Source organism: Hyperolius riggenbachi, chromosome 9, assembly GCF_040937935.1.
Source record: "Hyperolius riggenbachi isolate aHypRig1 chromosome 9, aHypRig1.pri, whole genome shotgun sequence".
NCBI lineage: Eukaryota > Metazoa > Chordata > Amphibia > Anura > Hyperoliidae > Hyperolius > Hyperolius riggenbachi.
The window spans coordinates 81,782,334-81,797,340 of NC_090654.1; the positions used below are offsets into that span (position 1 = coordinate 81,782,334).

The 15,007-nt window shown below is 44.1% G+C and overlaps 1 protein-coding gene across 1 annotated transcript in view; it reads right to left on the bottom strand.

Annotated features, from left to right (window-relative positions):
• Positions 1 to 216: 216 nt before the first annotated feature.
• Positions 217 to 15,007, bottom strand: part of EDEM1 (ER degradation enhancing alpha-mannosidase like protein 1) — a 56,078-nt gene continuing 41,287 nt past the window's right edge. Inside the window, exons 7-12 of the mRNA XM_068253111.1 lie at positions 14,217 to 14,337; positions 13,105 to 13,275; positions 7,230 to 7,303; positions 6,883 to 6,979; positions 5,847 to 6,044; positions 217 to 2,279 (exon numbers count right to left, since the gene is read on the bottom strand). Coding sequence (XP_068109212.1) covers positions 2,190 to 2,279; positions 5,847 to 6,044; positions 6,883 to 6,979; positions 7,230 to 7,303; positions 13,105 to 13,275; positions 14,217 to 14,337 — 751 coding nt within the window. The 3' untranslated portion in view covers positions 217 to 2,189. The remainder of the gene's footprint in view (positions 2,280 to 5,846; positions 6,045 to 6,882; positions 6,980 to 7,229; positions 7,304 to 13,104; positions 13,276 to 14,216; positions 14,338 to 15,007) is intronic.

A 15,007-nucleotide genomic window follows, 5' to 3' on the forward strand; every position in this document is an offset into this window, starting at 1 on the left:
TCGGCCCGGATTTGGGATTAGTGAAAATAGGGCCTAACTGTAAGCAGTGAGGATAACATTTCCCCCCATTAGAAATTTCTGAATGAATTTGCTACAATACATGAATTACGACAGCTCCAGCCCGACAGAATTCTATTCTGGGGGACTTGTGACTTTTACACAGATGACATTACCTTGGGACAAAATCAAGTAAGATAATTCTACGGACCATAAACAGTAGGTAAACAAGTTTTTATTGAATGTTATGCCAGACTGAAATTCTGCTTTGATCATCTTTAAAAATACCTCTTAGATGTGTTTATAGAGCACTTATTTTTTTATTTAAAAAAATATACCATAACCAATTGATTGTATCCAGATACAATGGTATCTAAAATATAGGTATATAAAATGTTAGAATATATAGGTATATAAAATGTTAGAAGTCTATAGGCACAGAAATCCCTGTGCCTTAAGCCTCCTACACAGGAACAAAGACTGACGCCTGCAGGGATCAGGAATTGATCCCCGAGGTGACAGTCTGAAGCAGAGAGTGTACAGATGTGTCGCTAGCCTGAACGCTAGCAATGCATTCTGTTGCTATAGACGGGGGCTGAGGGATGAAGGCACAGTGAACAACAAAGTGGCACGGAACAGGAAGGATAAGGGGTAGAACAATAGACCCAATCTATGCTCAGATCAAGCAGCATCAGGGCCAACTCAGACGAGAACCAGCTAATGTGTGACCAAAGCTTAAGGCCCCTTTCACAGTGGGACGTTTTCATTGCAGTGTTACACTTTTTTACCGGCGCAGCAGCGCAGGAGACTTGGGTGCAGCTGGAGCCACCATAGGCCGTAATAGGAACTACGGCTATCGCAGGCACAGGGAGTAACTTCAGAGCCGTCAGAAGACGGAGCTGAAGTTGCTTTTAAAACAATAACTCGGCTTCCAGCAACTGCTGGAAGCCAAATTATTTCATTCCCCCACTATCCATGTCGGCCTGGAGGGGGGAATAGTAATTAACACGGCCCGGACTTGTGTGGCAGCAGGATCAGCCATATACTGGCTGTGTCCTGCGCCCAAGTCTCCGGCGCCGTTCTCTCTCGTATGCCTCAAGACGCCCGACTTGGAAACCATGCCACGCTCTAAATCCCACCCCTTACATGTGATCCTAGCAGCCCCTCACTGGGCACATATTTAAAGCTGCTAATGCAGCCACAGGACAAACGAGACCGCACAGAAGCAGCTGGGTGGCTAAAGCTATGGCAGCTGGAGGGTAGCAGCCGACTCTGAAGCACTGGTGTCTCTTGGCACCTGCTCGATAATAATTCTAACCCTGACTGGTAAATGTAATTGTTCCCTGAGTCCAGCCCACATACCCCCTGGATTATGCATACAGTGCATTGAGAGCCTACAAAAGGGATTTGTAACACCAGAAACTAATATAAAGCTTATCACTGGCAGTACTACTTAGCGTTAGCATGTTCTGTGACATGACAAGCTGTCTTCAGGGAAGAGCTATGGCATTGGCACACTTCTCAGGCACATCAGCGGCCAGCAACATCGGTTACACTCTCTCCGTCTCTCCCCACATATGGTAGAGTCCAGAAAAGCCCAGGGTCACTGACCAGCAGGTAGCAATTAATTTAACATCTGTCTCTTTAAATAAAAATAAAGTTTATCTTCTGAAAAAATAATAAGATTAAAAGTCAGTCTTGATCTGTAATTGCACAAGAAGATAAATAGAGAGTCATTTGTAGGCCAAAAAACAGGCTGGGTTAAAAGTTCTAAGGCACTGATAGGACAATATATGGAGGAGATCATGTGACTGTGGTCCTTATGTAATACAAAAACTAAACAAGACTAGCTTGAGTCACTTTGGCAGATTGAAACTGGGCAATAAACGCCAAGGGGAAGCAGGAAGGGACAAAGATGGCAGCGATAACGTCTCACCCAGTCAGAGAAGGCAACACCTTGTGCATGATTGGCTGATTTTCCATAAAAAGTTTGTTCTGACACAGCAGCAGCTTTGAAAGACACATGGCGGTGTGCAAGCCCTTGTTCAGTCCCTGAGATGTACAATTAGCGAGAGTGTGGAGCGGCTCCTCAGCTAATTGCTGCATTCTGTGCCAAGAGCAACATAGTCTCCTGCAAAGTCTTATTGGCTCGGGGCTCCCAGGTGCTCAGGAGGATGTGCAGGTCGTATACGCTATAGGATTCCCACCATCTGATCGATTTGCCGCATGTAAACACTCTTCAGAGGTAGGGAGTACCTCCGCTCCTCGGGGACTCTGTAACACTAAGTGCAAAACAATGCATTATTCACAAGTGCTAACAAATAGAGTATGTTAAAGCTGACCTGAACTCAGAACTTCCTCTCTGATCTAAAAAGATAAAGTATAATCACATAATAATTAGCGAAAAATGTTTTTTGTTACAGCTGATACAAATCCTGCAATAAATCTGCAGTGTGTCTACTTCCTGCTTTCAAGGAAACAGACACAGGGTTAACATCCTGTGTACCAAATTATCAGCTCTGCTGACACAGCTTAGAGATTAAATTACAGTTGTGATTAGTCACAGATGAGGGGGAATTCGACAGACTCTCTAAATACATACAGCGTGGATTTATCGGTTTTCCTTCTGTCCTATGCAAGAGTTCAGGTCCACTTTAAAAGGGTTAAACCATGTTTTTCACATTGCTGTCTATGTTTTTGTTGGAAAGCATGCTCCCTCACTTAAAGAGAAACTCCGACCAAAAATTTAACTTTATCCCAATCAGTAGCTGATACCCCCTTTTACATGAGAAATCTATTCCTTTTCACAAACAGACCATCAGGGGGCACTGTATGACTGATATTGTGGTGAACCCCCTCCCACAAGTAACCCCTCCCACAAGAAAAGTTCGAACTTTTGTGGGAAATAGCTGTTTACAGCTGTTTCCAACTGCCAAAAAACGTGCAGCAGCTACATCACCTGCCAACAGTAAAATGTTCACTGGAGTTCCTCTTTAAAGAGGAACTCCAGTGAAAATAATGTAATAAAAAAGTGCTTCATTTTTACAATAATTATGTATAAATGATTTAGTCAGTGTTTGCCCATTGTAAAATATTTAAAATCCCTGATTTATATGTTGACATTTATTACATGGTGACATGGTTACTGCTGGCAAGTGATGTAGCTGCTGCTTGCTGTTTTGGCAGTTGGAAACAGCTGTAAACAGCTATTTCCCACAATGCAACAGGGTTCACAGACAGGAAACTGCCAGAAGTACCTCAGTACTCAGAGCTTCTTGTGGGAGGGGTTTCACCACAATATCAGTCATACAGCGCCCCCTGATGGTCTGTTTGTGAAAAGGAATAGATTTCTCATGTAAAAGGGGGTATCAGCTACTGATTGGGATAAAGTTCAATTCTTGGTCGGAGTTTCTCTCTAAAGCAAACCTGTGGGAAGACAAAGTTTTAAAGCTTGATACTAAGTTTTGGGAAGGCTCTGGAGCATCCAGAGGCTTCCCAGATGCTCCCTGAGTCCACCGCTACTAGCAGAGACCCTCTCCAACACTGTGCTCCCATTTGTGTACAAGTATGACCATACTGCGAATGTGAGTGGTCCACGCAGTATTCTCCCCAGGCTCTTTTAGCCGGATGCTCCACCCGGCTAGTTATGGTGAGCATCCGGCTGTTATCTGCTCACCTCCTTCTCTGCTGTATGCAGAGAAGCACCTGCCCTGCATTATCTTATCTCTCCCCACCCGGCTAGTTCTTCATGCTACCCGGCTACTTTTTCATGCCACCACGCTGGAAAAAAAATCTGGGGAGAACACTGGCATCTCCAGTGGCTCACAGCTGCTCAGGCATGGAGGAAAAAGCAGTGAACAAGCAGCTGGGTATGTGTGGACTGCACTCACATTCACAGAATGGTTGCGCTCGTACATGAAAAGGAGCAGAGCAAGAGAAGCATATTCAACAAGCCTTTGTTGAATATATGGTTACAGGCACCCAGCACTGGAACGGTGGGCCACTAGACTATCCGGGAAGCATCTGGGCTATCCATAGGCTGCCCTCTATTGAGGTATCCAATTTTAAATTCCTGCTTCAGATACACTTTAAAGCAGAATTCTAGTTATCACACTAAAAATGGCTGCAGGTGCTACTACACCAACATATTTTTTAAAAAAAAATTCTACAGCTATAAAACAAAACACTAAATAGGATTTTTCAAAACAGAATCAGAATATGCTGTTCAGCTGGTTGTAAATTGCAGAAATATGGTATATATCATAAACAACGTAGGGCTTCTCATCTGTATTTGGAAGCGGGGTTTCTAGGTTCTCTGGCAGCTCTATAAGTTACATGGGGATTGAGAAGAGCATGCTTTCTCTTACTCCACCCTGACATGCAGTGTTGCTCCTCTTTTCCTAATTATCTCGATCAGCGTCTGGAAATTGTAGTAGGCTGTATGCAATTTTCACTGCTGGATACCAAACATCAGTATATCTGCTGATCACACTATATATAGGAATACTCTATGCTGAAAGATTCCTGTTTTTGCTTAGAAATGCTATTTTATCTCTTCAGTGACATGCCATGAACTCTCCATTAAAGTGAACCAGAGACGAAGCACCCTTATGTATTTTACCATATAGATCAGTGGGAACATTAGAGAAAACACCTACCATGCTTTCTGTTTCATTCTGCACTGCACAGCTTGTTTCTTATCAGACCTGATAAAATCTCCAACTGAGTATTCAGCCTCGCTTTGCTATAATGACTCAGCTATAATGATTCCTGAGCAGAGCCACAAGGGGGCAGGCTTGGACTTGAAAAGACGAGAGAACACAGACGGAGATTTAAATATTCCTGAGCAAAGCCAGACTGAATGCTCAGTCGGGGATTTTATCAGTGCGGATTAGAAGCAAGCTGTGCAGTGCAGAATGAAACAGAAAGCATGGTAGTGTTTTCTCTAATGTTCCCACTGATATATATGTATGGTAAAATATATGAGGATGCTTCGTCTCTGGTTCCCTTTAAGTACACAGACAGCAACACTAATCAGACCCTTCACTACACAGAGATCCTGTCATATCCACTTGTCAGCAAGACAACAGGAAATGAGGAACAATCTCCCTAAAGCGTCGTACAGACGCTCGACTAAAGTCTACTGAGGCGGTCGATAGCTCCTTCCCCAGCTGATATTTAGGCTTGTGTACAGAGGCTTGCGAACCCTGACCTCAAGTAATTCACCAGGGGGGGGAATCAACTCAGCCCCAGTGACTACCAATGGCATTAACACCGCACCTCCACGTGATGTCACGCACGCGCTGCACCATCGTCCCTCCGCCCCCATCTGTGCAGCCTGGCCCAGCAATGTAGTGTGTATGCACCTAACAGAGACACAGAGCAAAACACATGCTTAAAGGAAACCTGAGACAAAAACTGATCCTCCACCGGCCAGCCTGGACTCCTACTCCAGTCATCCCAGTCTGCGCGTACTTCACATGCGTACTCTCAAGCAACAGGGGCACATGCGCTGGGCCGCTCATGCACTGTATGCACCGACTGGAGAAGAAGACTGGGCCGGCCTGTGTAGGATCGGAGCATCCTGGGAGGACGGCGAAGGAGCTCATGGCTTAAAAAAAGCCCCAAGTATAAATGCTTTTAAATTTTTTGTCTCAGGTACACTTTAAAAAAAAAAAATTAAAAAAAATGAAAGCATCCTATGCACTTTTCAGGTTTGTCTGAACTCCTAAACTCATCACCGTGCTGAAGTTCACCAACCCCTCTTACTCCACCAGTGCTAATCATACCAACCAGATTTAGCCATAGATACAGCCAAATACAATCTTCCACTGATATCGGTTACTTACATTGGTGCTGGTATTAGCAGCTCGGACTTTGGTCTGGGAAAGTTTCTGTGAGTCCGTCTGTTCTTTGCTCTTGGGGCTTAAGAAGATGTCCTTCCAGGCTTTGTTCCTGAAGCGCAGGTCGAGAGGGATCAGGTGCCCCTCAGTGGTAAAAAGATACTTGTTGCCAGATGAGTGCACTGGATTTTCCTCATCAAAGAGCTGCAGGGAGGAAAATATGCAACAATGAGTCCAAAATCACTTTTCACATACTGTATGTATGCAGTCTGTCACCTACTGGATTTTGAAGGAAACCATAGACTTGAAACTTTGGTCTGCAGATTGAAGGCACCCATGGTCTGCCTACCATCAGCAGATCAGCTCTTTCACACTACATAGAAATTTCTGCTGAGGGCTTCTGGTCCGGCTTTGGCTGACAAACCACACCAGTGGTGTGCTAGTTCAGCAGTTAATGGAAATGCTAGTCACAGTAAGGGGAGTTAACATGGTTAAGTGTTGCCACCTAGGTGTTAAGCTGTAAAGCATACAATCTAGCTGATCGGGTTTCTAGCTAAAGTCATGCACCAATGCACCAATAGCCTCTAGGCTAGCAAAGTGTTTTGTAGCAATGCAAACCGGAGAAGGGCCAACAGTGCGGGGCACACTGTAGCACCATGGAGTGGGAAGAAAAAGCCGGGGAGGATCACTCACCAACTTGAAGCGGAATAAGGGGCCACAGTATACATGCTAGACTCTTGCCTGAGGCAGTCTATCAGTTGCCTCAGTCAAGATAAATCCAGTGTGTGTTAGTAACACAACTCTTCCATTTTGAAAATACTTTCATATAGCCAAAGGAAAGCAAATATCAGCTGACCATGGTATCTGGTCTATGGGTACCCCCTCTAGAACTCATGAAGTTGCCATTTTTGTGTAGATCCCAGCACAATTCCTCGCTCTGTTCCCTTCCATTGAGCCCCGAGTTCTCTCCAGCAAGGGATCGGATATTTTCCTATGTCCATATGAAAGGATTTTGCAAGGGCTTCAGGAGAATTTTCCTTACCAAGTAGAGATATTTGCAGGTCTCACTCAGGAAGAAGCTCTCCATTCGATCCTCCTGAGATTTCTCCACCACATGATGCAGCGTAGCATATCCACACCTGAAACAAAGGGAGAGTCAGCCCAGTGTATGCAGCAATAAACTAGTCACAATTAGGCCTTGCTCCTACTACTGCCCACAATGAGGTGGGGGACAGCATTACTCATAAATGAATGGAAAAAATGCAGCCAGTGGGGCTGAGAAGATATGAGCAGCACTGGTCTCCACTGCTTACAGTGTGCACTAGCACTGAATGTGGTCCATACAGATCCCTACAGCACAATACTGCAACACTCCCTGGTTATACTCACTCGGCCTTGGCGTGTTTCTCTAGACTGTGCAAGATGTCCATTCCAACATGTAGATAGAAGGGATTTTTAGTGGCCTGTAACAATACCAGGACATTAAACATTGAACTCAATGAAACCAATATGCAGCTACAATAAATGCCAATAAAACACCATCATAATATAAAGTAATCTTTTGTCATAATTTTGGTAAAAACCAAAGTGCTCATAGGTTACCTGAAACTTAAAATCCTTTCTTGAAATGTTTATCACGTGACTCAAAGTGATGAAATGAGAATCTGTTTTAGGCAGCGGGAACACGGGAGATGCACAAATTGTACCATCCTGCTGTTCTGACTGCAAGGAGGAAGGTACAGACTGAATCCTTCTGGGAAGATTGCCATGAAAGTCAGAGGTGCATAAAAGCAGTGGGAACAGGGGGCTTCTGAACACACTGATGGAATTTGCTGGAAAACTACTGCTCCTAACATACCCAACTTATGATCTATTGACTTTGAGTGGTTTGTGAGTCAAAAGAGGAAATGGATATGTTGAAAAATCTATATAAGATCAATGGTCGCATAGTGTTGGCATGCATGTAACAATATAACCTATGCTCAATAAATTTCTGATGACACCCAATAGAGATTGCGCATGCACAGGAAGGATTTCCAGTCTGGAAGGGATCAATCAGCTTGCCATATCAAACTATTAAAGGACACCTAAAGTGAGAGGTATATGGAGACTGCCTCATTTATTTCCTTTTAAAAAATACCAGTTACCTGGCAGTCCTCCTCATTCTGTGTGTCTAATACTTTTAGCGATAGACCCTGCACAAGAATGCAGGAGATCAGGTACTCAGACTCAGGTTGTACTGGATTTGCCATATGCTTGATCCAGGGTTTTGATTCCGACCCTACTTATGCTAGAAGATCAACAGGGCTGCCAGGCAACTGGTATTGTTTACAAGTAAATAAATTTGGAAGCCTCCATATCCCTCTGACCTCAGGTTCCCTTTAACCACTTCACCCCAAAGCGTTTTTTACCCTAATGGACAAGAGGGATTTTCACCTTTCAGGGCTCATCCCTTTCATTTGCCAATAGCGTAATCACTACTAATCACAATGAAATGATCTATATCTTGTTTTTTTCACCACCACCACCGCTTTTTGGGGTTGTTTTCAGTACTTTATTTTCTATGCATTTTAAAGGGAAAAACAAGGAAAAAATACACTATTTCTCCAATTTCATCCCCTATGGTTTTAATATAAACACTGCTACTGTACATAAAACCCACACATTTTATCTGCCTATTTGTCCTGGTTATTACAAGATTTGAATTATGTCCCTAGTACAAAGTATGGTGACAATATATTATTTGGAAATAAAGTTGTATTTTTTCTGTTGTGTGTGTGGTTTTTTTGTAACTGATCTCACGTGCGCGCACGGGAGCGCGCACAGCAGCAGCACTGCTTGACTTATAAAAACGTCCTGGAGCCGTTAAGAGGTTTTAATACGCCTGCATGTCTTTAAGTGGTAAATGACCCATGTATATCTTATTATTATTATTATATCTAGAATAAGTCACACACTTGGATCAAGCATGTAGCAATAAAGGCAGAATGTAGAGTTCTGCATGGGATCGGGTACCGGTAACACACAGTTTTTGCAATTGTTTTGAGGGTTGGGGGTGTGTAAAAGCTATTGCCGGGTGGCTGTGGGTAGGGATAGCTAGCGTAATACTGCTAGGTAGTATAATGCTCCCGCTTACAAAAGTCTTGTGGTCTGAGCAGTTTTTTTTGTTTAGCTGATAAATAAAAATTAGGGATGGTGAATGTGATAATTCAGAGTTGATGCACATTTCACGCTTCAAAACGGACCAATCAATTTAAACCTATGCGGGACTTGATTGGTCCATTTTAAGGCTGCACAGGTTTGCATACAAAATGTGCATAATAATGCATCAAGTTGGAATCATTTACATCTCATTGACCCAGAGGCGTCCCAGCCGCCAGGCAAGGACAAACTGTGGCCTGGAGTGCCGTGGGGGGAGGTGGGGGGAGGTGGGGGGAGGTGGGTGTGGGAGGAGTGCCCACCTTCCCCCGCCAGACTGTGCAACCCCTGTGGTGGACTGGAGGAGTCTTCTACAGGTGAGTAAATGCTTTTCTTTTTACAGGTAATTATACATTTTTAGTGAAATGCTACCCAAATTAAGATTATTTTCTGGTGAACACTGGCCATATAACGATTATTTTATGGTGAACACTGGCCACATTACGATTATTTCCTGGTGAATGCTGGCCACATTACGATTAATTCCTGGCGAACACTGGCCACATTACTATTATTTCCTGGCGAACGCTGGCCACATTACTATCATTTCCTGGTGAACGCTGGCCACATTACTATTATTTCCTGGTGAACGCTGGCCACATTACTATTATTTCCTGACGAACGCTGGCCGCATTACTATTATTTCCTGGTGAACGCTGGCCACATTACTATTATTTCCTGGCGAACGCTGGCCGCATTACTATTATTTCCTGACGAACGCTGGCCACATTACTATTATTTCCTGGTGAACGCTGGCCACATTACTATTATTTCCTGGCGAACGCTGGCCACATTACTATTATTTCCTGGCGAACGCTGGCCACATTACTATCATTTCCTGGTGAACGCTGGCCACATTACTATTATATCCTGGTGAACGCTGGCCACATTACTATTTCCTGGCGAACGCTGGCCACATTACTATCATTTCCTGGTGAACGCTGGCCACATTACTATTATTTCCTGGCGAACGCTGGCCACATTACTATTATATCCTGGTAAATGCTGGCCACATTACTATTATTTCCTGGCGAACGCTGGCCACATTACTATTATTTCCTGGTGAACGCTGGCCACATTACTATTATTTCCTGGCGAACGCTGGCCACATTACTATCATTTCCTGGCGAACGCTGGCCACATTACTATCATTTCCTGGTGAACGCTGGCCACATTACTATTATATCCTGGTGAACGCTGGCCACATTACTATTATTTCCTGGTGAACGCTGGCCACATTACTATCATTTCCTGGTGAACGCTGGCCACATTACTATTATTTCCTGACGAACGCTGGCCACATTACTATTATTTCCTGGCGAACGCTGGCCGCATTACTATTATTTCCTGACGAACGCTGGCCACATTACTATTATTTCCTGGTGAACGCTGGCCACATTACTATTATTTCCTGGCGAACGCTGGCCACATTACTATTATTTCCTGGCGAACGCTGGCCACATTACTATCATTTCCTGGTGAACGCTGGCCACATTACTATTATATCCTGGTGAACGCTGGCCACATTACTATTTCCTGGTGAACGCTGGCCACATTACTATTATTTCCTGGCGAACGCTGGCCACATTACTATCATTTCCTGGTGAACGCTGGCCACATTACTATTATATCCTGGTAAATGCTGGCCACATTACTATTATTTCCTGGCGAACGCTGGCCACATTACTATTATTTCCTGGTGAACGCTGGCCACATTACTATTATTTCCTGGCGAACGCTGGCCACATTACTATTATTTCCTGGCGAACGCTGGCCACATTACTATTATTTCCTGGCGAACGCTGGCCACATTACTATCATTTCCTGGTGAACGCTGGCCACATTACTATTATATCCTGGTGAACGCTGGCCACATTACTATTATTTCCTGGTGAACGCTGGCCACATTACTATTTCCTGGTGAACGCTGGCCACATTACTATTATTTCCTGGCGAACGCTGGCCACATTACTATCATTTCCTGGTGAACGCTGGCCACATTACTATTATATCCTGGTAAATGCTGGCCACATTACTATTATTTCCTGGCGAACGCTGGCCGTATTACTATTATTTCCTGGTGAACGCTGGCCACATTACTATTATATCCTGGTGAACGCTGGCCACATTACTATTATTTCCTGGTGAACGCTGGCCACATTACTATTATTTCCTGGTGAACGCTGGCCACATTACTATTATATCCTGGTGAACGCTGGCCACATTACTATTATATCCTGGTGAACGCTGGCCACATTACTATTATTTCTTGGTGAACGCTGGCCACATTACTATTATTTCCTGGCGAACGCTGGCCGCATTACTATTATATCCTGGTGAACGCTGGCCACATTACTATTATTTCTTGGTGAACGCTGGCCACATTACTATTATATCCTGGTGAACGCTGGCCACATTACTATTATCTCTTGGTGAACGCTGGCCACATTACTATTTCCTGGTGAACGCTGGCCGCATTACTATTATTTCCTGGTGAACGCTGGCCACATTACTATTATTTCCTGGTGAACGCTGGCCGCATTACTATTACTTCCTGACGAACGCTGGCCGCATTACTATTATTTCCTGGTGAACGCTGGCCACATTACTATTATTTCCTGGTGAACGCTGGCCACATTACTATTATTTCCTGGTGAACGCTGGCCGCATTACTATTACTTCCTGACGAACGCTGGCCGCATTACTATTATTTCCTGGTGAACGCTGGCCACATTACTATTATTTCCTGGTGAACGCTGGCCACATTACTATTATTTCCTGACGAACGCTGGCCACATTACTATTATTTCCTGGTGAACGCTGGCCACATTACTATTATTTCCTGGCGAACGCTGGCCACATTACTATTATTTCCTGGCGAACGCTGGCCACATTACTATCATTTCCTGGTGAACGCTGGCCGCATTACTATTATTTCCTGACGAACGCTGGCCGCATTACTATTATTTCCTGGTGAACGCTGGCCACATTACAATTATTTTCTGGTATCATTCTGAATCATTGCTACGTTATAATTATTTTATGGTGAATCATTGCTGCGTTATGGTTATTTTCTGGTGAAAGATTGCCGCATTACGATTATTTTAAAGAGGAACTGAAGAGAGAGGTATATGGAGGCTGTCATGTTTATTTCCTTTTAGACAATACCAGTTGCCTGGCAGCCTTGCTGATCCTCTGCCTCTAATACTATTAGCCATAACCCCTGAACAAGCATGCAGCAGATCAGGTGTTTCAGTGGTTCAGACTTATAAGTCTGATCTGACAAGACTAGATGCATGCTTGTTTCTGGTTTAATCAGATACTACTGCAGAGAAATAGACCAGCAGGGCTGCCAGGTAACTGGTATTGATTAAAAGGAAATAAACATGACAGCCTCCATATACCTCTCTCTTCAGTTCCCCTTTAAGTGAATCATTGCTGTGTTATGATTATTTTATGGTGATAGATTGCCGCATTACTTTTAACTTATGGTGAAACATTGCTGCGTTTTGATTATTTTATGGTGAAACATTGCTGCGTTACAATTATTTTCATCAGGGGGCATCACACGGGGAGGTGGGGGGGCTCCACAGGTTTTCGCGCCTGGAGTGACGAAATGGCTAGGGACGCCCCTGCATTGACCATCCCTAATCAAGAGATTTGCCACCGCCTCTTGTCCTGGAAAAGGCCATTATCGGGACAGGAAAGGAAGAAAATCTTACAAAAGCTATCAAGAACAACATTACAGTGCGCAGTGCAGTGCTGTCCCATTCCATCTGACAGAAGTAGTGCAAGCATGACAGTGTGCTCAGCCCCTAAAGGAAACATGAAGTGAAAGAAATACTGAGGCTGCCATCTTCATTCCCCTATAAAACAATGCCAGTTGTCTGGCTGTCATACTGAGCTTTAGGGGGGGGTTTGTCTGTTTGTTATTTTTTGAGTAACACACCTGCAACAAGCATGCAGCCTGGCAACTGGCATTGTTTATCAGAGAATGAAGATGGCAACCACCGTATTCATTTCATTTTGGGTTCCCTTCAAGGGCCGAAAAAGTCGGAAGACATACCTGATACAGGAGATAGGTGGACTCCACCAGTTCTGGTCTGAGCGGGTAGAAGGAGACATCAGGGGCCTGCAGTTGCCAGTTGTACCTTTCTGGCAGGGCACCAAATCTTTTCCAGATTGCATAGTAGAAGGCATGCAGACAGATCGCATCCTCTATGTCTCCTTTTAACACCTGTAAAACATTTTTTTACATAATACTTAACCAGGAATTCGTTTTCCAGCCATCCTTAATAACAGTATCCAGGATTCCTCTTAGAGGTGCTAACAAAGAAGGATGAACTATATACTGTATGGAGAACAAGAATACTTGAGGGCGATTCCTTTTCTAGGATGTGATCTGGGAGGATGAACTAAGGCAGGAGGCCCCAAACGTTTTGGGTCAAGGGCCGGGTCAACAAACTTCTCAGACTGCTGGGGGGGACGGAGTATAATTAAAATGATGTAGAAAACTTTGCGGGCCAGACAGTGAACAATAACAATAATATTTATATAGCGCTTTTCTCCCTGGGAACTCAAAGCGCTGTGACCCTGCATTATGCAGTCTCAAAGGCTCGGGAAAAGAGGTGAGTTTTTAGCCTTTTTTAAAGCTGTCCAGAGAAAGAGCCTCTCGTACTGATTGTGGAAGTGAATTCCATAGAGTAGGGGCTGCATAGGAAAAGGCCCGAGCACCAAATGTTAAGTGTATCCTGGGAATAACCAGCTTTATCTTGTTGGCAGAGCGGAGGGTGCGTGGAGGGGCATAAAGTTCCAATAGATCCGCTATGTATTTGGGTCCCATGTGGTGTAGAGCCTTGAATGTCAGTGAAGCATACCCAGGATAAAACCTGCAGTCCAATTGGACAGCAGTGTCACCTAATTTGATTGAAAACCAGCGAATTACTACTTTCCATGTGGATGAGTGGTGCCAACACCGCTATTCTATATGCGGACCACCAATATTTAAATGTAAATAACCCATCTATAAGTAATACATTTTGTGAGTGGCGGGGCAGTAAAAAAGCCTCAGGGGGCCACGTTCAGCTCACGAGCCTTAGTTTGAGGACCATTGAGCTAAGGTATAATGCACAAATTAAATAAAACAAAATAGGACTGTACTTTGGTGTCTGGTGTTACCTGGAGGCCTGGAAAAAAGGCCTGCAGAGAATCGATCCACGTGTTCATGATCTGGCCATTGAACATGTTGACATTGACATATAGTGGTGGGTCCCCTTCGCCTTCGTTGCACGCTTCACGCCTGCAGGATAGACCGTTAGGAATGAATATAGCGGTAAATACAAAGTGAGATTTTGCTTGTGCAATGCAGTAAGTTCTACAAGAGCTAGCCTTATCCTTACTTCTCATTCCGGATTTGTGGAACAAAGTGAATCTCAATCATAGAGGTTTTTCAGTAAGTGAAATTATGTTAAGACACAACAAAAAAGCAAACAAGCATGTTTGTGTTCCATTATGCATACATTTTTTAAATTCACATTTGATAGCTGTAGCCTTAGGATGTGGTTGGAAGAAGCGAAGATGGCCATTTACCGTATATACTCTCATATAAGCTGAATTTTTCAGCACAAAAAAAAAAAAAAAAGTGCTGAAAAGTCCCCCCTTCGGCTTATATGCGGGTCAGCTGGCTGTGCTCCCCGTTCCCCTATGTCTGCGCAACATGGTACGTGCGGTTGTCAGCTGACTACCCTTTCCAAGAGTGTGCGGCATTACAGATTAGGGACGCAGCCTCTTCTTGCTATAAATGCCTTTGAAGTTCCCACGATTTTATTCTCTCTACTTCCCCCTCCCTCCCCCCAGTGACGTAGCTGGGAAACTCCTCTCTGCAAGGCTGAGCTGTTAGGAGTCGGACTCAGGACATGTGCTTAATGTGACAGGCAGCCCCACGCTGTGATTATGCTCAGAGCTGCATA